General features: G+C 42.2%; 1 protein-coding gene across 2 annotated transcripts in view; it reads left to right on the top strand.

Annotated features, from left to right (window-relative positions):
• The window catches only part of LOC137628754 (arrestin domain-containing protein 3-like), a 116,853-nt gene that overhangs the window by 88,858 nt on the left and 448 nt on the right, over window positions 1-27,547 (top strand). For both annotated transcript variants that reach the window (XM_068359938.1, XM_068359937.1), the window contains exons 6-8: window positions 871-1,053; window positions 1,559-1,750; window positions 2,385-2,541. In XM_068359938.1, coding sequence (XP_068216039.1) covers window positions 871-1,053; window positions 1,559-1,750; window positions 2,385-2,541 — 532 coding nt within the window. The remainder of the gene's footprint in view (window positions 1-870; window positions 1,054-1,558; window positions 1,751-2,384; window positions 2,542-27,547) is intronic.

Genomic DNA, 27,547 nt, shown 5'->3' with positions numbered 1-27,547 from the left:
ATTTTTTCTTAATATGAGGCGAAAAAATCTTCATCTGTCATTTCATGTGATGAGTTTTTCGTATACAGAAACTTTCGTATCCTGAGGTATTACTATATTTTATTTGAAATAGCTTTGCTGTCTTGTAAGTGATTTTTGTTATGAAAGAGAAAATAACTTTTGCATAAAATTTCACATAACATAAATTCATAATTTCGTAGCATGACCTGACCACAATATATATATATATATATATATATATATATATATATATATATATATATATATATATATATATATATATATATATATATATATATATATATATGCATACAGTAATTCTATGTGTATGAAATGGATAGGACAGTGCAGCTGACCAAAGGTTAAATAAAGATACTGTATGTAACAATTTGTGCAGTGGCATCATTAGCTTACCTGAATACAATATACTACAAGTAAAATATTTTAATTTTTTTTCTTTAAATTGTACAGTAGATATTTAGTTTTATTCTATAAACAAAAACCATTCATGACCTATCAGCATGAACCTAATTATTGCATTTATATTTCAAATCCAGGTGTGAATGTAGAGATTTGTTTTAGTTTTTGCCAGATTCCATGTTCTAACGCCTTTCTACATGCTTTAAATTCCTTTTTAAAATCTTGCTTTTTAATAATACTTTGATGCTAGAATTTTCCAACAAATATTATGCTGAAGTTTTGTAGACAATCCAGGTGTTCAAAAGATAACCTGAAAGTCTTTAATCATTGGCCATACAGTAATTTTGACATAGTATTGATATTCAAAACTAGATATACAGTTGAATATATCCACCAAGAGCTAAAATTTCTCAAGTTAAAGTTATTAATTATAGTCTCTTGTATTTATAGTCCTCGACGAGTAGCAGTAAAACCAAAAACCTCTGTTGTTTTTGCTGTCAAACGGGGCCAATTACTTTAGCAGTCCAGATACCTCGCCGGGGGTATGTTCCAGGAGAAAAGATTTTAGTTTCTGCTGAAGTAGACAACATATCTAACAGGAACACCCGAAGGACACGACTGCTTCTCCTCCAGGTATAATGGATCACATAGATGAGTTTTGAGCTTGTACTTGACTGTTAAACTGATCTTTATTTAATATACAGGCCTTTTATCTTGAGGGTAATATCTGCTGATGTTTAAGCACCAAAATGTGGTCTAATAGTCAGTAAGTTTATTTATCATCCTCATTAAGGGCAAGATGAAATTAATGCCGTAAATGTACTGTCACACAGCCTTTGCATAATTAAACCCAAAGTGTTTTATCTATTTATTTGGCCCTTATAAGTTTTCTAGTGAATATCAAAGATTTTATATAGAATAGTGGTTTAGATTACAATGAAAAATCTATCCTCCAACAGACTGGCCTTTGCTCAATAAAATTTTGTTGATAAAAAAGTAAAAAAAAAAAAAAACTAATGAAAATTTTTAGAATTTCTAAGTAGTGTAAAATCATGACCTTTTTTGTAATGTTTGTCTCCATATTCAAAATTATATATAGTATATGCTTTATAATGTCTCTTTGTTTTTACAATTGCAGGTGGTTTCATATATAATGCCCAATGGTGTGAAAACTATAGTCGAAGAACGAATTTTAAAAGAAATTGTAAGGGGCATAATTCCACCAGGTGAAACTGATATGTGGGAAAATGTCACTTTGACTGTGCCACCCCTTGTACCTGCCAATGTTCATCTTACCTGTAGACTTCTCCATGTAGAATACCGTCTTGATGTAAGAAATTGACATGTCTTTATTGCTATACTTTGAAATACTAGTGTGCTGTATGTGGTTTCCCTCTTACAGGACTGTACTGTATAGGTAATTTAGTAATATAAAATATGAAAGCTAGTTCCAACTTAACAGTATTGCTAAAATATTTTCTGTAGCAGTTTTAAATGTAGTTAATTGATGTAGAAGTTGTTTTGATTAAAATTCGGTTAGATAAAAGCAATTCAAAATAAAACTCATGAAGATAAACCTATTTCTACTTGAATAGTTGAGAGAAAATTAAAGTAGACAAATACAGTATGTGGGATCATATACAGTCATGCTCTGTTATTCACTGATCAATTACCCATTTTAAATGGAGAGTGTGAGACAAATTAATATTCCATTGTTATTATGATTTATTGTTTTAATCAATACAGTACAATGTTTTTTATTCGTCCATTGAACATTATATTTTTTATTATAAGTATACAGTGTACTGTATAAGTATTTACTATCATTTTCATGAGGGATTTCTCCAAACTTAATCCCTGGGGTTAACAGGGCACTACTGTAGTATAGCCTACTATTGTAAATCTTGCATAACTTTCTCTATGATATTTCAAAATTTGAAGTGCAGCAGATTTCTCTTTTGTAGATGGTACTAGAGCTACCTCTGCCATCCAAAGAGTTGCGTGTAAGTTTGCCGGTTACGATTGGATCGGTTCCCTTACGAAGCTGCTTCGATAAATTTCTACCGCCAAAGGAAACGAGGAAACCTTGTGGATTACCTGGCATCAACTATGCTAATTATCGTAAGTGATCGGTTGTTTTTGTATGACAAAGGTTAAAGGTGTCTGGTTTCAGTTCCAGTTCCATCAGAATATATGCTCACCAGAATGTCAGTGGGGCAAGCCCAACCCCCACTGTGGTGCCCTAGCACAGCAGTGACCTCCCCAGTAAACAGCTCAAAGTATAAATAGGCATTCTGAATGTTCATGCTCATATCTGGGGTGTACAGTGTACAATTTATCTAGATTCTTGTCTATAGCCTCTTTACACTTGAAATAATTTTTCCTTCCCAGTGACAGATTTCTCTAAACAATTAATTTTTCCATTCGGTTCATTATCGTTCATGCAGTCCCCTCTTATCTAACATATTTTTCCTCTAGTGATAAATTTCTCATTCCTTAATCCTTTCCTATTTCCATCATCTCAACTTTACATCCTGGCTAGTACAGTGGTAACGTGTTTGCCTCGCATTCGCGTGGCAAGAGATCGATCCCTGCCCAGGGCCGTGAGTTTAAGCTGTTTACTGGGGAGGCTACTGCTGTGGTAGGGCACCATAGTGGGGAGTTGGGCTTGCCCGGCTGACTTTCTGGTGAGCATCTATTCTGATGGAACTGGAACTGAAACCAGACACCTTTAACCTTTAAACTATGGCTCTTTTGAAAGATAGCTAATTCCATCCATATACTGTATAACCTGTAACTTGACATATAATTTCTTAAAATTATTTCTTACACTGTATTTTTAAGTTAAAATTTTATGGGGAAAAGTGGAAATTGATTAAAGATTTTAAAACATTTCTTGGTATACAATATAGTATACAAACCATTGCCTTTATACTTCAATCTGAAATAGCAACTGTATACAGGAATAAAATTAATTATTTATATACTGTACTCACCTAAGGTTCATAAGCGTTCTTATTTGAAGCTAAAGTGTCAACATTTAACCTAAAATCTTGAAATTTTTCATTTTCTTTCCCTTCTGTAGTCTCACCCAACTATACTTGTAATACCCATTTATGGCAGTGTATGGCAATGAGGAATAATAGGGAAGCTATTCATTATACAAAATCACTACAGTGTATATACAAAAGCCTTTTGACATCACTTATCAGTCATGAGACAGGGTAGTGGTCAGGTGAGATTAGAAATACTGTAGGTAAGTAGTAGGTTGGCTAGGGCACCAGCCGCCCGTTGAGATACTACCGCTGGAGAGTTATGGGGTCCTTTGACTGGCCAGACAGGACTGCATTGAATACTTCTCTCTGGTCACAGTTCTTTCCCTTTGCCTACACAGACACCAAAAAATCTGACCTATACTTACAGATTCTCCTCTGTCCTCATACACCTGACAACACTGAGATTACCAAACAATTCTTCTTCACCCAAGGGGTTAACTACTACAATGTAATTGTTCAGTGGCCACATTCCTCTTGGTAAGGGTAGAAGAGACACTTTAGCTAGTGTAAGCAGCTCTTCTAGGAGAAGGACACTCCAAAATCAAACCATTGCTCTCTAGTCTTGGGTAGTGCCATAGCCTCTGTACCATGGTCTTCCACTGTCTTGGGTTAGAGTTCTCTTGCTTGAGGGTACACTCGGGCACACTATTCTATCTAGTTTCTCTTCCTCTTGTTTTGTTAAAGTTTTTATCGATTATATAGAAAATATTTATTTTAATGTTATTACTCTTCTTAAAATATTTTATTTTTCCTTGTTTCCTTTCCTCACTGGGCTATTTTCCATGTTGGGGCCCTTGGGCTTATAGCATCCTGCTTTTCCAACTAGGGTTGTAGCTTAGCATTTAATAATAATAGTAATTAATTCTATTATTAAAATTCTGTTTTCAATATTAAACTTAGCCGGTGATTTTATAAGCTGCAACTCTGTTGCTCGACAGAAAACTCTACGTAAAAAATCCGCCAGCGATCGCTATGCAGGTAGGGGGTGTACTTCAACAGCGCCATCTGTCGTGCAGGTACTCAGTACTCAATGTAAACACAGAACTCAATTTTCTCTCTGTCGGGCTACCGGCAAGACCTACTAATTCGCTGTTACTAACTGGATTTGTTTTCACAACTATTTGGTGAAGTACACTATTCTAGTTTTGAGCTTTCGCTATGCAGGTGTTTTATCTTCATCTCAAAACTTGAACTCGTTTTGGATAGATTTAATTATGGTGACAAAGAGAGTATGGACTCTCTTTCACTTTTAAATGGCCGACCCTTCCCTTAGACGGAAGTGTGTTTAGGTTTTTAGTAATTTTTCTTATCACGTTATAGATCTATATATTTTATATCTCTCCGCCTTTATTAGGCCTCTTCGATTAACTTTCCATTTATTATAAACATATAAAAATAAATTTTAATGTTTTGTTTATATGCGACCTTTCCTGATAGTAGGCGGTCCTAACTTAGAACCGAAGTTAATCAACGTTGAGCCCGTTATATCGTATTTAGCCTTTAAAGAATTTAAAACTTTTTAAATGTAATGTTTTATGAAAGAATTTCTTTGATAGTCTTCGTACTGTTTTCAAAGATGAACTAACGTTTAGTTTTTTAGACTACGCAGTTGTTGACGTTCAGGACGTTCAACTTGCGCTCTATCGTTACGATAGAGAGAGAGTGTATCACGGTTTCACTTTGCAGTAAGAGTAAATCGATTCTGACGTTTTGTTCATTCTTTCTTAGCTTAAAATGTTTTAAATTCTAATTTAAAGGAACTTTTTATTTGGAAAACCTTTCAGTTTTTTCCTTTAGTCAAATAACATGTTTTTTTGACGATATATAATTGGGCTCTTCTCTTAGGTGCGAAATCAAGAGAGAAAGAGAGAGAGAGATAGAGACGGAGGGAGAGAGAGGAGAGAAAACGTTCCGTTCAAGCGGGTAACATTGTTCTCGTGTTACTCTCGTCCTTAGTCTCTGTACGGGGAGGAAGGTAAAACGTTTTTAGGTTTTTATTTTCGTCCCCAGGCTATGTGCGGTGAGAGATTGAAAACGTAGTTTATATGAACTAGTGTTTAGTCTCTTTCCCAGCCACTAAATTTTTTATCTTAATATATGTTTTCTGTTTTTTGCTGGTATTAATGAGCTGCATTATACGACTGATTTCGCAATTACTACCTTTTAATGAAGGGTAGAATTGCGTGTTTCAGGTAGAAATCAGTAAAAGTTTCGATTTCAGTGAAATAAGTGCAAAACAGAAAATCGATAAAGTGATATGCGCAAAGTGTTACAGTGTTGCGTCCGAGGGTTCGTCTGTTCGTGCCTGTCGTTCACCTAGTCCGGGACCTCTTGCAAGCTCCCAAGCCCAGGGGAGAAGTAATGTCGAACGACTTATGGGTTCGAGAGGCCTTGATCAACGAACAGACGTTTCCCTCCGTGGTTTCGGGCGTATCTACCCAAGATCGCCCCACCCACACAAAGACGAGAGAGCCCATTTATTTCTCGTCTGCGGAAGAGGTTTCTCGTAAGGAACCATGGACCAAGGTCTCGCGGCTTATTAAGCGCAAGTCGGTCCCTTCCGCGCAAGTCCAACGGCCCAGTTGTAGCCACTGGGTCAGTTCGGACTCGCTGCAGTCTTCCAACGACTGCTCACCTCCTAAGAGAGGCAAAGCGGTACCGCATCAGGCAGTCACACCGTCTGTTGCCGCACCTGCTCCTGTAGACCCTAAGTGGTCTTTGCTGCAGACCATGCAGTCTCAGTTAACGTCATTGATGCAGGACTTTCGTGCGGAGAAGGTTGACACTGCACCAACCTCTAGCCTACAACCAACCACAGTTGTGCGTCCTGTGGACGCTGAGGCGACCTTCTACCGCACTCCAGCTGAGAGAGTCCCGCTACCCATGCGTTCCAGTGTACCCTGCCAGCCGCATGTTGACGTTCAGCGACGCACGGAACCTTCCGTTGACGTTCGCGAGGTACAACAACATTCTAAGTTGTTTTGTTTTGACGCGGTGCGTCAACCTCCGCATTCTAGAGTTGTTTTGACTGCTCAGTCTAGACAGTCAAAGCAGTCTCGAGTGGACGATGTACGTCCTCACGCACCTGTTGTGGTTGACAGTTCAGTTGTTGACAGTTCACAGACTGTCAAGCAGTTACATGACATTGCGTTCTGGTCCGCTACTAATGCACCAGTGAGAGACTCGGCTTTTATCGGACAAGGTTCCTGTAGATGAGGAAGTTGCTGTTCTCCCTCATACTGATATTCCCTTGAGGACTCTGTCAGATGGAGAGGAGCCTTAAGCTGCTTAGCCTCCTATGGACTTTAATTAAATCATGATGATTTTTTTTAAGGATCTTTGTCCGGATCTTGTAACTGCTGCTCCTCGTTCGCCTAAACGTCAGAACTTACACTAGGCCTAGCTACTTCGAAGCCGTTGTTTTTAAGCTAGTGCTCTCTCGCTCTCCTAGAGAGCGTTACGTTGGCTAGACGACTGGTTTTTTTCACCAGGAGGAGTTTGGGGGATACAGCCTTTGATTTCCCTTCTTTTTAACTGGCTTATAGAGCGAGAGTCTGATATGACACGAGAGAAGTTCTCGGCTTGGGAGTTCATGCCTCTGCCCAGATAGACTTCTCAATTCTGGTAGACTCTCCCTGGCGCCTAGCCAGGAGACGCTCCAAGTTGTTTACAGGTCAACTTCTCAGCTTTTGTCGAGCCTTTGAAGTTTTGCTGTACTATTATGTCACACATAACAAGGCTTTCAGGGATGGTAAACGGTTCCGCCTCAGTCGCTAACCCCGTCTGTTGCCACACCTGCTCCCGTAGACCCTAATGGGCTTTGCTGCAAGACATGCAGTCCAAGCTTGCGTCCTTGATAGAGGACTTAAATGCGGAGAAGAACCTTCTGGCCAACAACCTTCCAACCGGTCGGTTGTGCGCCCTGTTGACGCTGAGGTAACCTACTCTCGTCTGCCAGTTGAGGGGGTTCCTTCTTCTGACCAACAACCTTCCAACCGGTCGGTTGTGCGCCCTGTTGACGCTGAGGTAACCTACTCGCGTCTACCAGTTGAGGTGGTTCCTCCACCGATGCGACCCAGTGTGGGTTGCCAGCCGCACGTTGACGTTTAGCGACGCTCGGAGGTGGTTGTTGGCGTTCAGGACGTTCAACAACCAGCAGAGGTGACTTGTTGTGACGCAGTGCGTCAACCTCAGCAACCCGGTAGGGTGTTGACTGCACAACCCAGACGGTCTAGACAGTTTCGGGTTGACGCTGTACTTCCTCGCGCACCCATGGTTGTTGACAGTTCACAGACTGTGCAGCAGTTCCATGATATTGCGTCCGGCTCCGTCACGCATCCACCAGTGCGACGGGATTCAGCGAGTCAGACGTTGCCCACTCCGTTGCCGTTTCCTCATCAGTTTCGGATGAGGAACCCTCTGATGAGGACGTTGCTGAACAAGACGATCAGCCCCCAGCCCTGCTATCCATCCAGAAGATGCTGAAGAAGGAACGCTGCTCAGTCAGGCTGTGGATGAGTCTGGTAGGGACGCTGTCATCCGTGGATCAATTTGTGTCACTAGGAAAACTACACCTCCGTCCTCTTCTATACCATCTAGCTTTTCACTGGAAAAGGACAAGACGCTAGAAGCGGTCTCGATCCCGGTTTCCGAAAAGATAAAGTCTTGTCTGACTTGGTGAAAGGACTATTTCAACTTAAGAGAGGGTCTTCCCCTGACTGTTCAGACTCCCAACCACGTTCTCTTCTCGGACGCATCGGACGTAGGCTGGGGTGCGACATTAGACGGTCGGGAATGCTCGGGATTATGGAACTCGAGTCAAAGCACAATGCATTTCAACTGCAAGGAGCTACTGGCAGTACGTCTGGCCTGGAAAAGCTTCAGGTCTCTCCTTCAAGGCAAAGTGGTGGAGGTGAACTCGGACAACACCACGGCTTTGGCGTACATCTCCAAGCAAGGAGGGACCTACTCTCTGACGTTGTACGAGATCGCAAGGGACCTCCTCACCTGGTCAAAAGGTCTAGACATATCACTAGTAACGAGGTTCATCCAAGGCAACTTGAATGTCATGGCAGATTGTCTCAGTCGGAAGGGACAAATAATTCCAACAGAATGGACCCTCCACAAGGATGTATGCAAGAGACTTTGGGCCACCTGAGGCCAGCCAACCATAGATCTCTTCGCAACCTCGATGACCAAGAGGCTCCCAATATTTTGCTCAGCAATCCCGGACCCAGTAGCAGTTCATATAGATGCCTTTCTCCTAGATTGGTCACATCTAGATCTATATGCATTCCCTCCGTTCAAGATTGTCAACAAGGTACTGCAGAAGTTTGCCTCTCACGAAGGGACAAGGTTGACGCTAGTTGCTTCCCTCTGGCCCGCGAGAGAATGGTTCACCGAGGTACTTCGATGCTAGTAGACGTTCCCAGAACACTTCCCCTAAGGGTGGACCTTCTACGTCAGCCACACGTAAAGAAGGTACACCAAGGCCTCCACGCTCTTCGTCTGACTGCCTTCAGACTATCGAAAGACTCTCGAGAGCTAGAGGCTTTTCGAAGGAGGCAGCCAGAGCGATTGCTAGAGCAAGGAGAACATCCACCCTTAGAGTCTACCAATCGAAGTGGGAAATCTTCCGAAACTGGTGCAAGTCAGTATCCGTTTCCTCGACCAGTACCTCTGTAACTCAAATAGCTGACTTCCTCTTATATCTGAGGAAAGAACGATCTCTTTCAGCTCCCACTATCAAGGGTTACAGAAGCATGTTGGCATCAGTCTTCCGTCACAGAGGCTTAGATCTTTCCAACAATAAAGATCTACAGGACCTCCTTAAGTCTTTTGAGACCACGAAGGAGCGTCGTTTGGTTACATCTGGTTGGAATTTAGACGTGGTACTAAGATTCCTTATGTCAGACAGGTTCGAACCGCTACAATCAGCCTCCCTGAAAGATCTCACCTTAAAGACTCTTTTCCTGGTATGCTTAGCCACAGCTAAAAGAGTCAGTGAGATTCATGCCTTCAGCAAGAACATCGGATTCTCATCCGAAACGGCTACATGTTCTACAACTTGGTTTTCTAGCCAAAAACGAGCTGCCTTCTCGGCCTAGGCCAATATCGTTCGATATTCCAAACTTATCGCATGGTTGGAAATGAACTAGAAAGAGTCTTTTGCCCTGTAAGAGCTCTTAAGTTCTATTTAAAACGAACTAAACCTTTACGAGGCCCGTCTGAAGCTTTATGGTGTTCAGTTAAGAAACCATCTTTGCCTATGTCAAAGAATGCTTTATCCTATTTTATCAGACTGTTAATACGAGAAGCTCATTCCCATCTGAATGAGGAAGACCAAGCTTTGCTTAAGGTAAGGACACACGAAGTTAGAGCTGTCGCAACTTCCGTGGCCTTTAAACAAAATAGATCTCTGCAAAGTATAATCGACGCAACCTATTGGAAAAGCAAGTCAGTGTTCGCGTCTTTTTTATCTTAAGAATGTCCAGTCTCTCTACGAGAACTGCTACACTCTGGGACCATTCGTAGCAACGAGTGCAGTAGTGGGTGAGGGCTCAACCACTACAATTCCCTAATTCCATAACCTTTTTAATCTTTCTCTTGAAATGTTTTTATTATTGTTTTTGGGTTGTCCGGAAGGCTAAGAAGCCTTTCGCATCCTACTTGATTTGGCGGGTGGTCAAAGTCATTTCTTGAGAAGCGCCTAGATTAGAGGTTTTGATGAGGTCCAGTTGTATGGGTTGCAACCCTTGATACTTCAGCTCCTAGGGGTCGCTCAGCATCCTAAGAGGATCGCGAGGCTCCGTAAGGAAGACGTACTTAAAAAGGCAGAGTAATTGTTTAAGTCGACTTCCTTACCAGGTACTTATTTATTTTATGTTTGTTATTTTGAATAACTGCTAAAATTAAATAAAAAATCCTTAGCTCATAATAATGTAAACAATTATTGCTGGTCTCTACCCACCCCCCTGGGTGTGATTCAGCTTATATAATCACCGGCTAAGTTTAATATTGAAAAATGTTATTTTTATAATAAAATAAATTTTTGAATATACTTACCCGGTGATTATATATTAAAGGACCCTCCCTTCCTCCCCAATAGAGACCCAGTGGACCGAGGAGAAAATTGAGTTCTGTGTTTACATTGAGTACTGAGTACCTGCACGACAGATGGCGCTGTTGAAGTACACCCCCTACCTGCATAGCGATCGCTGGCGGATTTTTTACGTAGAGTTTTCTGTCGAGCAACAGAGTTGCAGCTTATATAATCACCGGGTAAGTATATTCAAAAATTTATTTTATTATAAAAATAACATTTTATTTCTATGAATATCACCAGAGGTTTGTACCTTCTGCTAAGTGGATATCTATCACCATTGTCTTATTGTTCAATCCATACATGTTTCAGTAGAATAATAAAGAATATACACTTGTTTGCATTTTGGGTAACTTCAAAGACTATTGAAACATTATAACTCCATTGTACTATGCTTACAGTATACTAACGATACTGTTCCTTCAATAAGAAATTAGACTAGCATTTAGCTCTGTTCCTACTGTTGGCATCTAGCTCTGTCCTTTCTGCTGATACATTAGGAACTGCTAGCTGTCTATATTCTTAATAAATCAACTTACAATTCTATGCCATTAATCATATCAGAATTTCAATTATTGGGAATTAAATTACATCTCAATTATAACGCCTTTAATATTTGTATGTACAATCAACCCTCTTGCAACTATAATTTGCAAAACTTAACCCAAAGTATTCCCAAATATGCAAGATCTCTTATTAATGAGAGACTTCAATCAAACTACCATAATCATGACCCACAACAGCAAAAAGGCCTGGGTAACCATTGATAAACTGAACTCTGAAAAGAAGCCCCAACCTAGATTAGATGCTGTAACCTCAAACCAGATAGTACACTACATGCTGCTGAATAGCTGCACAAAAAAGAGCAGAGTTACCTAAAGAAAATAAGACAGAACATGGACTATATCATGCATGACAGTGAAAACAATTTCCAACTGTTAATCTTAAAAGAACTAAATGCTGCCATAAAACATATCAAATCTGGGAAGGCAGCTGGACTAAATGACATAATAAGAGAAAGTATCTCACATTTCAAAGACAATACAAAAGCATGGTTCTTGTTGCTATCCAATTCCTATGCAATGACCTACCAAATCCCAAAACTTTGAAGAAGAGAGAGAGAGAGTAGTGGCCTTGCTGAAACCAAGAGGAAAGACCCATCATCCCCCAAAAGCTATCAACCAGCCCAAACAAAGGCTTGCTCAGTGTAACAACCTCTTTGCTTGGATCTGTGTATCCTGTACAAATTATGGTATAGGAACAAATGCTCTTAGCACTTATCCAACCAGCTGTTGAAGAAAAATTGTTGACAGACCAAGCTGGCTTTAGACCAGGCTAATCCTCCTGCGGCCAGCTATTAAATCTGATGCAATACATTGAGGACTGTTTTAGAAGAAGCAAATCACTGGTAGTCTTGGTTGATCTTATGGTGGCATATGATACTGTAAACCATAATGTAGAGAACTCCTTCTGAAGGTGACCCAAACTAAATGGAATATCGGCATAGTCCACGTCATTAAATCATTTCTTACCAGTCGGTGATTCTTCATAGAAATAGATGGCTGGAAAAGCAGATGGAGGATACAGAACAATGGCCTTCCACAAGGGTTAGTACTGTCACCAATGCTATTTAACTATACAAATGACCAGCCACAGTACACGAACACCCGCAGGTACATATATGCAGATGACTTGTTCATTTCCGCACAATCAGACTCCTTCATCGCCATCACCAGGCAAACAGAAAACTAAAGATGAAATGGGGTGACAAAGAACTGGAAAATCACCCCTACCCAGTCTATTTAGGTGTCGCCCTTGACAGATTGCCCTCCTTAAAAGAGCACACAAAGAAAAGTAAACAAAGTAACAACTAAAAGCAACTTCCTCACCTCCTCAGCAAACTCACCAACACCAGCTGGGGAACAGACCCTATAACTCTGAGACAAACAACCCTAGGACTTTGTTACTCTACTGCAGAGTACTGTGTACCAGTGTGGACAAGATGAGCATTAAGTAGAGCCAGAGCTAAAGAAGTTGTGTCAGATTATTACTGATACCATAAAACTAACACCTCTCCCAACTGTATACGAAGTAGCCAGTATCCCACCACCCCATATCCAACGAGAACCACTAGAAAAAATTGAAAAGAATAAACATTACTGACCCCAGTCATCCACTAAACAATCATCAGGAAGCAAGGCAAAGAGTGAAATCCCGCAACAGTGGATGGACTAGAACCAATCAGGGCAGATGCTCACTGGGTAGAAAAGTGGCGGGAAAGCAACCAATGGCCATCCAATGAGGCACTGCCCAGCCCAAAACAAAGGATTGCTCAGTAGAACAACCCTCTCCAGGAAAGACTGGGTAAGCCTAAACAGAGTAAGGATAAAAGTGGTCAAAACTGGAGATAACTACCACAAATGGGGATTAGCCACCAGCCCTGAATGCCCATGTGGGCCAGTACTACAAAAAATGGAACACATCCTACAAAGTTACCCACTTGGCCCTCTTTGCTCGGATCAGGACCTCAGAGAAGCAAACGACAACGCACACCTGTGGGTTCGACGTTGGCGCGATAAGACGAGTGCCCACTATCCTCTCTGGGACACTAACTATATTGCAGTTGATGCAGATGGTTCTAAGGTTGAACAAATAATGAATGATCATAACTTAGGTATTTTGAACAATGGCAATGCTAGCACTTACTATTCAAAAGATTATGGAACATTCATCAATAGATTTAACTTTGATCTACAAGCATAGTTGGTAGGTTTGAATGGAACTTCTTAGATGACTTTTATTCCAGTAACCATTACCCTGTTAACCTGCTTCAATAACCATATTATAACACACTCCTCTTATTCGATGGTATAGTAATACTGTACAAGTAAAATTGACTGTGAGAAGTTTAAGTTTTAATCAGATTTTGGTGAAACAAATTATTTCTTTGCTAACTTCATCACACAAGCAGCTCATAAATGTATGTCTGACTAATGCCAGACCAATCAAATATTCGGTCCCTTGGTGGTTTGTTATACTAACCAAATTAATAACAAAAAAAACCCCACAATTGAAGAAAATTATAAACCTTAGATAAAAGATTTAAAAATGTGAGTACCAGGCCCCTATTGTTAGGAATTATAAAGTGAAATTACATTGAATTTAGATGCTGTGGAAGATTTTTACTACAACAGAAGATTTACTCAAGGAACTGGAAGTTACATCAAATTGTAGTTCAACAGCCCCTGAGAGGGATAATGTAAATTTTATATGATAAGAAATCTAGCCCCTTTAGCTAAGGCTTATCCATTTGTTTTACAATTGTTTGGACCAAGCATCCATTCCCAAAGGCACGGTAACATGCAAGAGTAATAACAATAGCCAAGCCAGGAAAATATCCGCGTAATTCAAGAAATTACGAACTAATTTCACTGACCAGTGTGTTTACAAATTAATAGAAAAATAATGTTAAATTATAGACTGAAATTGTGTTTGTCATTGTAACATTTTATTAGCTTAGAAAGTACAATTTCTTGGTGTCCTGCACTTCCACTGCATAAAGGGAGGGGATTCTCATGTTTCAAGTGAGCAGGCAGTACAATAGTGTAATATTCAGAAAGAGAGAGTTATTTTTTTTACTTTGTTCCATTTTGAATGGTGTGGGCCAAGTTTCTGTCCTTGCCATTTACATCAGAGCTCAGGTGCTGAAAAAAAAATATAGTCCTGTCCCATAGAAGGAAGGATGTTTGTACTGTTGTTGTACAATTCTTGGATTTTAGTCCAGATTGACAACAGCACAAGTTGTAAATAGCCTCTTTTCTTAGTTTAGTGGGACAAACTACTACTTCCTCCCCAGCCCTTGATACAATTGCTTCTCCTAACCCTTTAGTCCTTTCCGGAACACTATTGTAGCTAATACTGATTCCATGTTGATGAAATGTATAAATTAATTGATGCTTTATGGTTTTTGCAAAGACCAAGAGACCAAGGTATATTGGAAATGGTGGTTCTCTTGACTTGGAATGTCTGGTAAATGTTGAAGATGCTGGAGTCTTCTGACAGTTGAAGTGCTAATGTTGTGGGGAAGCTAGATCACTAAAATGGTGTTCCATATTTCAGTTGGAATTTTATATCACCAATGATTTGCAGCACAAATTTTGTGGTGCAGATTCTCTTCTACTGTCTTGCTGGTTAGCTTCTATTAAATTCTTTCACATATTCTAGCATCTGCTTCCTCATTACCTTGGCTGCTTTGACCACAATTAGTGCATCATTATAATCACATGCCGTGGCTAGAGCTTCATGCACTTACCCCTTGTAGACAAGCCAAAGTTCTTTTCCCACTTTTTGAAGGCCTCCAGTTCTGGGATTCGGGCAAGTATCTGTTCTTTCAACCATGTTCAGTGTACAAAGAATGCATCAACGTTTGATTTTCCAGTCTTTGTTTGTACATACATACATATACCAAGGCACTTCCCCCAATTTTGGGGGGTAGCCGACATCAAACAAATGAAACAAAAAAGGGGGACGTCTCCTCTCTATGTTCCTCCCAGCCTGACAAGGGACTCAACCGAGTTCGGCTAGTACTGCTAGGGTGCCACAGCCCACCCTTCCACATTATCCACCACAGATGAAGCTTCATAATGCTGAATCCCCTACTGCTGCTACCTCCGCGGTCATCCAAGGCACCAGAGGAAGCAGCTGGGCCTACCGGAACTGCGTCACAATTGCTCGCCATTCATTCCTATTTCTAGCCTGCTCTCTTGCCTCTCTCACATCTATCCTCCTATCACCCAGAGCTTTCTTCACTCCATCCATCCACCCAAACCTTGGCCTTCCTCTTGTACTTCTCCCATCAACTCTTGCATTCATCACCTTCTTTAGCAGACAGCCATTTTCCATTCTCTCAACATGGCCAAACCACCTCAACACATTCATATCCACTCTAGATGCCAACTCATTTCTTACACCCGTTCTCACCCTCACTACTTCGTTCCTAACCCTATCTACTCGAGATACACCAGCCATACTCCTTAGATACTTCATCTCAAATACATTCAATTTCTGTCTTTCCATCACTTTCATTCCCCATAGGAATCACAGTTGGTACAATCACTTTCTCATACAGAACTCTCTTTACATTCATGCCCAACCCTCTATTTTTTACTACTCCCTTAACACTTTGCACCCTTCATTCACTCTCTGACGTACATCTGCTTCCACTCCACCATTTGCTGCAACAACAGACCCCAAGTACTTAAACTGATCCACCTCCTCAAGTAACTCTCCATTCAACCTCGCACCACCTTCCCTTCTCGTACATCTCATAACCTTACTCTTACCCACATTAACTCTCAACTTATTCTCTCACATACCCTTCAAAATTCTGTCACTAATCGTCCAAGCTTCTCTTCCATGTCTGCAACCAGTACAGTATCATCCGCAAACAACAACTGATTTACCTCCCATTCATGGTCATTCTCGTCTACCAGTTTCAATCCTTTGTTTGTACAAATCATAAAGTTCTACCATTGTAAAATAGCACCACCCATCTTTAGTCAATTTCTTTTCTCTTATGTACATCTCGAGCTCCGAAAAGGCATGGGTATATGCCTCTTGTCGGTACTGCACATAATCATCTTCAGTTCTCTAGAAATTTAGCCAGGTTCTTTCCCTGTTGTACACACCTATCAGACAAGATGGGTGATACATATGGCCTTGGAAAACAATATCTCCAGCACTAAGCTTGGCCAGAAGTATCTCATTATTATTACTACCTAAGCCACAACTCTAAGTTGGAAAAGCAGGATGCTATAAGTCCAAGAGCTCCAACAAAGAAAGTATCCCAGTGAGGAAAGAAAATAAGGAAGCAGATACATTAGTGTGCCCTCAAGTAAGAGAACTCTTACTTAAGACAGTGGAAGACCATGGTACATATGCTATGGCACTACCAAGTGTAAAGAAAAACTACAAATTTTATATAATTTGTATTTTTCCTAGTTATACAAACCTCAGTCATTTAATGGGGTTATCTTTGGTTTGTTTTCTACGGCCAGACAACCAAAAAGAAATCGGTAGATTATGTCACGTTGCATTGCTACGCAACTGCTGTCCATGACGCATCTTGCTTGTATCAAGCATTTACTCAACACTTCTGGTCAAAGACTTGCAGGGTGGCTGAGGCAGGATCTTTGGTAAATGACTCAGGTTTGTATAGCTAGGAAAAATACAAATTATATAAAATTTGTAGTTTATTTCTACACAGATGCAAACTTCTGAGTCATTTAATGGGGAGTCTTCCTTAAGTTGAAGGAAGCCTCTGTAAGGTAGGAGGTCAGCCCTTTTTTCTCCAGATGCAATTACTATAGTAATGGCAAAAGATCAAAATGAATTAATTATATGTGAAGAGTGCAGCCGGCGCGTACAAGACAGCCTTCTGTTCCATTCTAGAGAGCTTTGCCAGGGTGAAGTGATATGAACATCAAGTGGCTCGTAATATTAATATATTCAGTATATCAGCCAAGCAAATCCAAGGCATTTTTACCTGCATTAGGGTGATTTTAAGTGGGGTCTTCAAGTTTGATCAAAATTGCTATTTGCCTATATACTCATAAAAACCCTTATAATACAGAGAATAACTGATGCCTGAGATAGAAGCAGTTACTTGTCCTATGAGAGCTTAGATTAGACTTTTTGTTGTGCAGCAACAATGGGTCCTATGGAAAAGGTGTCTTTGGACCTGTGTGTGCAATCTTTCAGGTAGTGGTTCATAAAAGTAGTTTGTCTCCACCAGACTCCTGCTTTTAGAACTTGAGCTACTAAGTGGTTTTTGGGGAATGCAAAGGTTGCAGCAAGCCTTCGTATATCATGTACTCGAGGCCCTTGGAGACCCTTCCCCTGAGGATTTATAGGCTCTCATGATAGTTTCTCTCAACCAGAGAGAAATGGTGTTTCTGGAAAATTTCTTTTAGGAGCGGCCATTGCTCACAAACAAATTCGAGATTCTAGGCGTAAGATACTGTGTCCTTTTTAGATGTTTACGTACTGTTCTTGCAGGACATAACATGTCATCTTGGTCATCAGTTACCTCTTTGAGATACAAGATCGCAAAAGAGTCAAATCTGATATTATCAACCAGGTTTTGGCCGAAATTCAGGAACTAAAGACAAAGATAGTTCTTTCCACTCTCTGGAATGTGACAGAAGATGAGATATACTATGCAGTTCACTCACTCTTGGTTGAAGCTAAGGCAAGGAGGAAGACTGTCTTTAAGGTAAGATCTCTGTCTAAGGCTTTATTCATAGGTTCATACAGGGCTTTCTTTCAGGCCTGTAGAACCTTAGTCCCATCCTAGGAGGGGGGTTTCAGTTCTTGAGGAGGCAAGACTGTTCAAAACTCCTTATCAAGGCTTAGAGTTTCCAAAGGGACTAGTGGCTTTGAGTGGAGCAATATACACCCTATGACACCAATCACAGATTTCCCACTTTGCCTGGTAACCTGCTGCAGAAGACTCGGGTAGCCAGATACCTGGTTCACAGTTGGCTTTGAAAAGCCTTTCTTTCGGAGATGTTGGATAGTCTCCAGCTATGAAGGGTTAGGCAATGTACTGCATCATTCCCGAAGTTCTCATGGTACTTCCGTAAGAAATTCAAGCAGGTCTGAGTACCACTCTGCAGCTGGCCAATTTTTGGGCCACTAGCATTACTCTGACTCCCTTGGATGTTCTGATTCTCTTCAGTGTCAGACGAATCATACAGAATGATGGGAAGGTGGAGAAGTCCAGACCATCCCACTGGTGTTGAAATGTGTCTTCCATCACTGCAGCTTGGTCTGGGACTGGAGAACAATACACTGGGAGTTTTTTATTCAGGTGGGTGGCAAACATGTTCAGAGCTGGGGAACCTCACAAAGTCACAAGTCTCTTTGCCACTAGAGGAAGCAAAGACCATTCTGAACCAACTGTCATCCTTCGACGGCTCAGATGGTCTGCACTGACGTTTCTCTTCCCAGGGATAAACCTAGCCGAGAGAAAAATCTCCTGGGACTGTGTCCATTGAGAATCTCGATTGCTAGGTTGCTTCCTTGTTTGGAGATGTAGGCACTACTGTGGAGTTGTCGCTCATCAACACCACGGAGTGACCTGTCAGAGTCTTTGCGAAATGGAGTAACACTAGTTTAACCGCTTTCATTTCAAGAAAGTTTTATGTGGAAGTTCCTGTCCTTTGACCAGAGACCTGAGATCTGTTTCTTTCCCTGGTGAGATGCACCCGTGAACAGCATGAGTTGCGGGGGAGGAGCCTGAAGGGGTGTTCCCGCTAACAATTTCTCCTTGTTTCCATCCACCACAGGAGGTACTCACAGGATGGTCTGAGACTTGCAACCACTCGGTCTTTAGAGCCCATTGCACTGAGCACAAATGCAATCTTCCCAGGGAAACTAGTTTCTCTAATGAAGAGAGGTAACCTAATAACTTTTGCCATGTCAGGGCAGGCAGGAGGTCCCCTTTCAGGAAAGTTGCTGCCAAAGTCCTGAACCTTGCCACTCTGTCTGCAGCAGGGAGGGCTCTGGCTTACACCGAGTCTTATGTTCATGCTTGGATACCTGATGGAGTGGTTGAGAGTAAGGCTGGACATCCGCAGGTTTAGTTGGATCCCTAATGCATTGCACAGATCCAGAAGTAGGTTTCTGTTTCAGCAAGATTCTGCTAATAAAAACCAGTCATCTCGATATCTCAAGAGCTTGATGCCCATGGCCTGTGCCCAGGCTGAGACAAGGACAAAGACTCTAGTGAAGACCTGGGGAGCTGTAAACAGGCCAAAGCGCAGAAGCACCCTAAACAAGAACAGCTTGTCTCGAAAGGGAAACCTTAGGTACATCTGTGAGGTAGGAAGGAGGGGGGACCTGAATGTAAGCATCTTTCAGGTCTATGGTCAGAAGTTAGACGTTCTTCCAGATAGCCTGGAGAATAGAGGTTGGTGTCTCCATCTTGAACCTTGTCTGCAAAATGGAGAGGTTCAAGAGGGAGAGGTCTAAGATGGATTTCCAACCTCCCGTCAGCTTCTCTACTAGGAATAGATTGTTTATGAAGCCTGCAGTCGTCGAAGTTTTCCTCCATTGCTTCTCTGCTTAGCAACTTGGAGATTCCTCCATTGCTTCTTTGCTTAGCAACTTGGAGACTTCCTCTGCTTGGAGTAGGTCTTTGGAGATCCTTTCATATGATATGATTGGATCCGATTCCTGGTCAGAGGAGGTGGACAATCTAGGAAGGGGATCCAATACCCTGAACAGAGGACTTCTACCTTCCAAGGGTTGGCCCCTAGGTCCTGCCGCCTTTGCCAAGTGCATGATAGGCATCCCCCCACCCTAGTGTGAACTTCTGCCATCATGTCCTCTTCGACTAAAGGTATGTCCAGATTTCTACCTCCCAGGTTGTTGTGTGTCTGTGGGAGGGAGGAGACATCTTGTTTGGGAGGTGGCCTAAAAGGCGAGTTCTTCGTCTGTTTCTGAGGAGTGGATCTCCTCGGAGACGAAGCTCTGCTTACTATAGGGCTTTGTCCCAGTCTCTCTAACTTCTTGATAGCCCTAGTCTTCTCAAGGACAGAAAAAGGGAAGGAGAATTAATTAGATCAGAGTTCCTAAGAACTGTAGCATCTCTAAGGGACAGCTGTCTAGAGCATTTTGTTAAGACAGCATTGTACCTCTTCAGAACACAATTTTCCCAAAGATAAACATTCTGGTGGAGGGGGAACTCCATGACCTTAGTGCCAGATCTTAAGAGTTCCTTGAACTGTTCCCACACAATCTCTTTGAGATTTCTATAAACAGCAAAGTGAGAGAATGCCCCAAACCACTGGTCTATCCACGAACAAATCTGATTGACTGACGTAATACTGTAATAATAATAATAGTAATAATAAAAATAATAATTATAATAATATTGATAATAATAAAAATAATAATAATAATAAATCGTGACTGGTAAGTCTGGTAGTCTTTCTGCCGGAACTGAAGGTACTAAGTTGGCCACATCTGTATCAATGGGAAGAGGGCTCAGAAAGGTGCCAGAGATAACGTTAAAACGTCTGGCACGGCAGAGGCAATAGCGAAGTTTTGATGATGTACTTGCTTTTAACAAGTTTTCATCAGCGGAGACTTAAGAGTTCAGAAACTCAAGTGTGTCCTTAGTTTGGTTGAACAGGGTCACATCAAACGCAAGTATGGCACTCATGAGACCACAGGAAGGTATCGTCGATGCCACACCGTCTGTTAGCGGTCTGCGTTAAGGGAGACTCTTGTAAACCTCTTGAATAGCAGATCTTAATGAAGCTTGAGGCTTCCAAACTCAAAAGGGGCTACATCAGCAGAGCTTGTACTTGCACGAATCAAGCGGTTTCCTGGGGATTAATCTATAGTAATGATATCCCGGTGAGAATGTTCTTCCTTAACAGAGTTCTTTATCTTTCCTCTAACGTCCTTCCTTTCCCTTGAGTAATAACAGGAAGAGGAGGCAGAGAAGGAAAGTTTATAAAACTCCGGGTCAACTCTTTACCTATGTGGAAATGCTCGAGTATGCCCTCTAACATCAGGTGGGTGTTTAGCATCATCATGATGCAGAGGAATTCTGTACTTTCACGCATCAAGATGGCAGCGCATTCAGTGATGTCATGATGCCAGGTCCAAGCAAGTCGTGACGACTTGCTTGGTCCTGGTGTCCTACCTAGACTGCAGAGAAGTAGTTTTACACGCAGAGAAGGTGACGTTATCACGTTTGGATACGTCGGCATGTTCATATTTATGAATCTGAATGTTCGTCCTGACTGTACTGTATTCCAAGAATATCAGGAATGGTTACACTCAACTTTTCAGCTTCAGTAAGCTTGGAAGGAGAAGCCTGCTTGGAGCATGAAGGTATTGCCAACTTGGGTGGTGGGGGACACAGCCAAAGTGGTCCGACTACCCTCATAGTCGAGAGATGACAAATCTCTTGATTCATTCCGGGCATTCGTTAGAGGAGTTTTTTGCTGAGGACCCACAGGTGTACAAGGCAAGCCTTTCTCATTAATACGAGTTGGAGACTAGTAATCATGATCTTCCAATAAGGCTCCCTCGGTACAAGGGGAAATATTGGGCTCAACTTTAAGGTCCTTTCGGGAACGAGGAGATGCTTTCACTGTTTTAATAGGAGACACTGCTATAGTGGTGAACATTTTATCTGCATACTCTGACAAACACAGATCTCCACTGAGTGCACTCATGGGGGTTGAGCGGTATCTAGACTTAACAGTATGATCTGGTTTAGAAGGATCAAGCAGCGTAGCCGTCATAGCGTGGAGATCCGCAATATGAACAGGATCAATTTTATAATGCACTGGGTGATAACATGTTAATGAGATTATGGCCATTGTCCTCCATGACAGAAACCTCAGAGGACTCCTGACATGAAGAACTAAGTGGAGAGATAATGTTCATCTCCGAACCTGCCTTACGCTTCTTCTCACTGGTAACAGAAGGCGAAGGAGGAGAACGATCTCTCATAGCTCGCTTCTTACGGCGAGAATTATATCTATCCCATTGGGAGGATGACCACTCCCTTTAATACTCTCATGGAATGGAGATTCTACCGAACATCTTTTTCCTCTACATGACGGACATACCAGGTGAAGATCATTACTACTCGACTCTTCGAAGGTATCACAAGGACGACCATTACGGCCCGGGCAGGAACGTATCACATTCAACATAGTCAAAAGGCTTACACTCCTAACTCAATAATAATTATAATGAATAAGCAAGTGACAAGAAATGTCAAAGACACAAGGACAAGCACTAAAAGGGCGAAGAGCAGGCGATGTGGTTGTCTGATCGTAGGAGTGAAGGCAGGCATGTCCGACCACCTCCACGGCCAGAAGCGCTGTGAGTAAACGCTTAATGCAAGCGGGACACATCATAGACAGCAGTTGCCCAGCAACGCTACATAATCTACTGATTCCTTTTTGATTGCCTGGCTGTAGAAAAGAAAACCAGAAGTATCCCCATTAAATGACTCAGAAGTTTGTATCCGCGTAGAAATGAATGATTTGATTTTGTTGTATACTCCTAGAAGAGCTACTTACCATAGCTAGTCTCTCTTCTACCCTTACCAAGTGGAAAGTAGCCACTGAATAAAACGGTGCAGTAGTTAACCCCTTTAGTGGAAAAAAAAAAACTTTACCTGGTGTTGTCAGGTGTATGAGGAAAGAGATCCACTCAGTTTTACCTCTTCAGGATTTTTTTTTTTAGAGATCCTGACACTCTTTTTGTGATTGACATGTCTTGCCCCTTTCGAATTAGGTTGGATTTTAATTCTTCTTAAAGATTTAAGGTTTCTTTGGTTCCCCTATGTGTATGGTTCCACTGAAAATTTCAGTATGGTAACATTCAAGGACTTTGGTCCCCTGTTCAGAAGGAATCAGGAATCTGACACTCTTCTAACTTCTTTCTGGGCCTCAGTTCATAAAGCAATGGGGTTGGGTAGGAGAGGGAAGGTAGAGGAAACCCCAGAATGTTTTCCTTTTGGATAGGGGCATTGCTGAGGAATTTTTCCTGGCATACTTCTCCCATAGCCAAAAATCACTCTTATGCTGCAAGGTTCCAATTAAGCACTTTTGTATTGTCATAGGCCTAGGCTATAGGATAGAGGCGGTTCCTTTCCTTTTTTTTACTGATTTTTAGGAAGAAGAAATTTACTTTTCCCCGTTACGCAAGTCCTTTCTTGGGTACTGGCTTGTTGGCCATTGGGGGACATCGAAATCATCTTGATGGAGGGCTGTTACCATTATACTACCTACAAAATTATTTTTGTCAGGTCTTTTTTCTTCACATCATTCCTTTGAAAGGGATCCGCTAGCCTTTGAATCCAATCTTAACCTCCCTCCCTCTACTAATCCTGACTTTTTCTAATACGTTGATGGCATAAAGTGGATTCCTTTCTCAGTTTTAGATTCTTCTGCATCTTCTTTAGCTGACTTCTGGCTATGTGTGAAGTTTGCTAATGGGACATCATCGTCATCTTTTGTCTTACACAGTGATTTCCTTTTTCTTTCTAGAATTGTGGTTTTGAACTTAAGCATACATGATATATAGCTTTGTTATTTTCAAAGGTCTGCAGAATTACATCACCTTCATTAAGGTTTTTGAGAAGAAATGGTATAGGCATTACATTTAACTTATAAAATTCAGGAATATTTGTAGCAAGGGTAACATAGCTGGCACAAGCAACGGTATTCAGTTAGTCATACTGTGCTATCTCCCTTCAGGAAAGACGTTGACTTCCAAGATTGCTGTTGTTCTGTAGACTGAGGGTTTATCCTTTTATACAATATATATGCACTTTCAGATCACTCATCCAATAGTGTTCAATTCCTGTGTGATCTTCCTTGGCTTGGCTCTCCCTCGCTGGGATATCCTGTCAATTCAGGTGTGGCTGTTTAACTTTGAACTGGAACTAGAAAAGGCTGCATAACCCCATACTGATGAACAAGATTTTCTTAGGGAAGGAGAATTGTAAATCTGTTAAGATCTCATATTAGCTGGGACTGATCATCTTCCCTAGTGGATATGTTTCAGGTATGTGCTGCTAATTCTCGCAATGTTGTCACCTTACTTTAAAAGTCGTTCATGAATGGCCGAGGCAAGGGGTTCCCTTGAGACTGACCATACATAATATGATCAGTACCCTAGCCCCTGTCCACCCAAGCAAGGATCAGGGAGGGCCAGAAAATGGCTGCTGATGACTCAGCAGGTAGACCTATAGCCTCTCCCAAGGATAGTGAGGTTGTAGACACTATAAAGCTTGAGCGGGACTCAAATCCAGTCTAGCAGATTGCCAGGCAGGGATGTTTCCAAAAGGCCATCACAACCCTGAAAATGTCGTGGCACAGGAGAAGGACAAAGGCGGCTGCCTACATCCTGACCAACAATGCTTGTGCTTGGTCTCGCATAAGACCTAGCACCGGTAGTAGGAGTGTGCTTGTAGCAAAACACGTTACCGGGGAGGGTTGGGTCTTGGTACAGCTTGCTTCCCCCACAAAACAATGTAGAAGAATTGGTAGATGTCTAGTGAGACACTGCCTGATGGGTTGTTGTGCTTTGGTGACAATAACTCATTTTTTTTTTTTTCTCCATGGTGGCAGGTATCACATCTGAATGCTCACCGACAGGCGAGAAAGATGATACAGGAACAGGTGAGGTAATAGAAGACGAGCTCTTATTCTTCGGTTCACTCCGTTGATCGTCCAAGATAGTGGAAAGAAAAGGGTGGTATCTTTCATCTCCACTGGCTGTGAGCATGCTTGGTACCAAAAGGAGCAGGAAGTATCTTCGTGGAGCAAATAATAGCACATATGTTCATATGCAATGTGGTCTCGGTGATCGTAAAGGCACTCATAGCAGTCATGTGAAGTCACCTACTTCAACTCAAACATGAGGACAAGTGGGAAGGTCTCATGTTGTTGACCGGTCTTGATGTGAGGAAGGATCTCGTGATGTCGATCAGCCTCAGAACAAAGACCTCAATACGTTAGTTTAGAACAGTGTGGCAGGGATGACTTCTCGTGATTTATCAGGACCCCCAGATCCTGACAAAACTTGAAAAGCATGTCTCAGGGACAAAGAAGGGTCGTCTCCGAGTCTGCTAGGACCAGCCAGTCCTCCAGATATCTGAGAAGACGGATGCCATTCCTGTGAGCCCAAGATGACACTAGGGTGAACACTGGTAAAAACCTGAGGAGCTGTCGTGAGATCGAAGCATAGAACCTTGAACTGGTATGCTTTCCTCGTAAATGAATCTTAGATACTTTCTTGAAGACGAATGTACTGAGATCTGGAAGTATGCGTCCTTCAGATACAGTGTGTACATGAAGTCCCTTGGATGTACCGCTTGGATGACCACGTTTGCTGTCTCCATTCTGAACTGAGTCTGTTGAACAAACTTGTTCAGAGGGGGGAGATCGATGACTGATCTCCAGCCTCCAGTTGTCTTTTTCACCAGAAAAATTTGACTGTAGAAGTCAGGAGACCCGTTTTACCACCTCTTGGAGAGCACCCTTCTGCAGCATGGTCTGGACTTCGTCACTGAAGACCAGCTCCTTTGCGGATCCCTTCGCATAGAAGCCTAGATGCACAGGATCCCGAGTCAGAGGAGGAAGAGATTGAATGAACGGGACGCGATACCCTAGGCCTAGGCGATCACATTTACCGTTCAGGGATCTGCTGCCACAACCAGCGGTACTGTAGGCATCCTCCTACAGGTGGTGGGTGATGATGAATGCCATTCCTACTGGGAGGGACCACCTCGGCCACCTCCCCTCTTTCCCTTGAAGGACCCTTTCTGTCCTTTGGACTGAAAGGGCCACTCAGACACGTTGGAAGGTCCCGAGGACCTGGAAGTTCACTGGCGAGTAAAGGAAGGCGTGTCCATCTCGTGAACATGAACGTCATACTCTTGAATGATACCCTCGCGAGCGCGAATGCCGCCCACGTGAACGTGAGCGTCGTCCTTGCGAACAATAGTACCCTCCTCATGATCTAGATCATGATGATCTAGAACGCGAGTGTCTGGACCTAGGTATAGACCTTACTAATGATCGTGAAGATCGCGATTGCGAGATTTGTCCTTATGAAGAGGAACGCCTCTGAGGAGAGCGTTGAGACCTATGGTCTCGTGAGCACAAAGCTCTAAAGCGTGAGCGTCTTCTAGGTGGAGAACGCTCAGATCGTGATGACCTATGATCATCACGATCTTCTGATCATCGCAAACAGTGATCAGGGGAAGAAGGTCTAGAAGGGAGCAATGGCGATGCTCGTCCTCTAGTGCTGCTGGTGGAAGGCGCGCTGATCCCCGGAAGATTGTCACCTGCAACCTCAGGGTTCATGTTGGAAGAAACCAAGGGTTGAGGGTTAAGGGACGACCAGATCCCAGGATGGAGAGGGGGTTCGTCTTTGGAGAGGCGAACGCGAACAATCACCTTGTCCAAGTGTGGAAGGGCAGGGGAAGGCGAAAGATGGACCTCGCACAGATCCAGAGTGTGAGATGTCGACAGTTCTGGAGAAGGATCCCTCCTGGCATCATGCTGAAGAAGGCGCAGCAACTCCTCCTCCTCAGAAAGGGGGTTCCGAAATTCCTTAGGACAACCACACCTGCAACAGATCTGAAAGGGAGAAAGGCTAGCCAGCGGCTGGAAAAGTTGCTCCTCTAGGGGAAGCAAACCCCCCCCTCCCCCCAGTACTCCGGGGTTGCCAAGGAGTTAATCAATCTGCGCTCCTATTCAAACGTCTCTCGTGAGAGCGTGCACAAGCAGGAGCTTTTGAGAGATTTGGGGCTGCGAGAAAAAAAACGCGCAACGCTCGACCGAGGGAGAATAATTGCGCTTAGTAGTCGTCTTCCTACGCCACCCAAATTTCTCCCACTGGGTTGCTTGGGATCCTGCGCGAATCGATGCCCTTGGCACATAGGACACAGAGAGTGCGGTCGCAAAAGAAGATGCGTACACCTGCAAAGAGAAAGCAAAAATTAAAAAGTCCAATGATAGTCAGGAGGAGAGCGGACGTCCAATCTCAACTGACCCAAAATAAAAAGTAACATCTCACCGCTGTGAGTAAGAGGCGGCTGGGTACTCCCCAGCCCATCCCCGCAATTAAAGTCTAATGACTACCCACAGCTGCCGCTGAAGAAATATCCATATAAATAATGGAAGGTTTGTTAGTATGGGAATAATTGAACTTGCTAGGAGCTTGGGAGAACTTGGGGAAAGTCCTTATAGCTGTTGTATTTTATGAGGCATGAAAGAATGATGAAGACTGTTCCTCCCTACTTATAAGTCTAGCTATTCTTCTTCCATTTCAAAGAGTTGAAGTTGATACAAGGAATTTGAAGCCAATTATATGGTTGCTAGATTTATAAAAAATACAATTTCCTTTCAAAATATATTAT

This window comes from Palaemon carinicauda, chromosome 36, assembly GCF_036898095.1.
Source record: "Palaemon carinicauda isolate YSFRI2023 chromosome 36, ASM3689809v2, whole genome shotgun sequence".
Lineage (NCBI taxonomy): Eukaryota > Metazoa > Arthropoda > Malacostraca > Decapoda > Palaemonidae > Palaemon > Palaemon carinicauda.
Note: the sequence above shows the minus strand (reverse complement) of the source record. Positions and strands in the feature narration are given on the sequence as shown.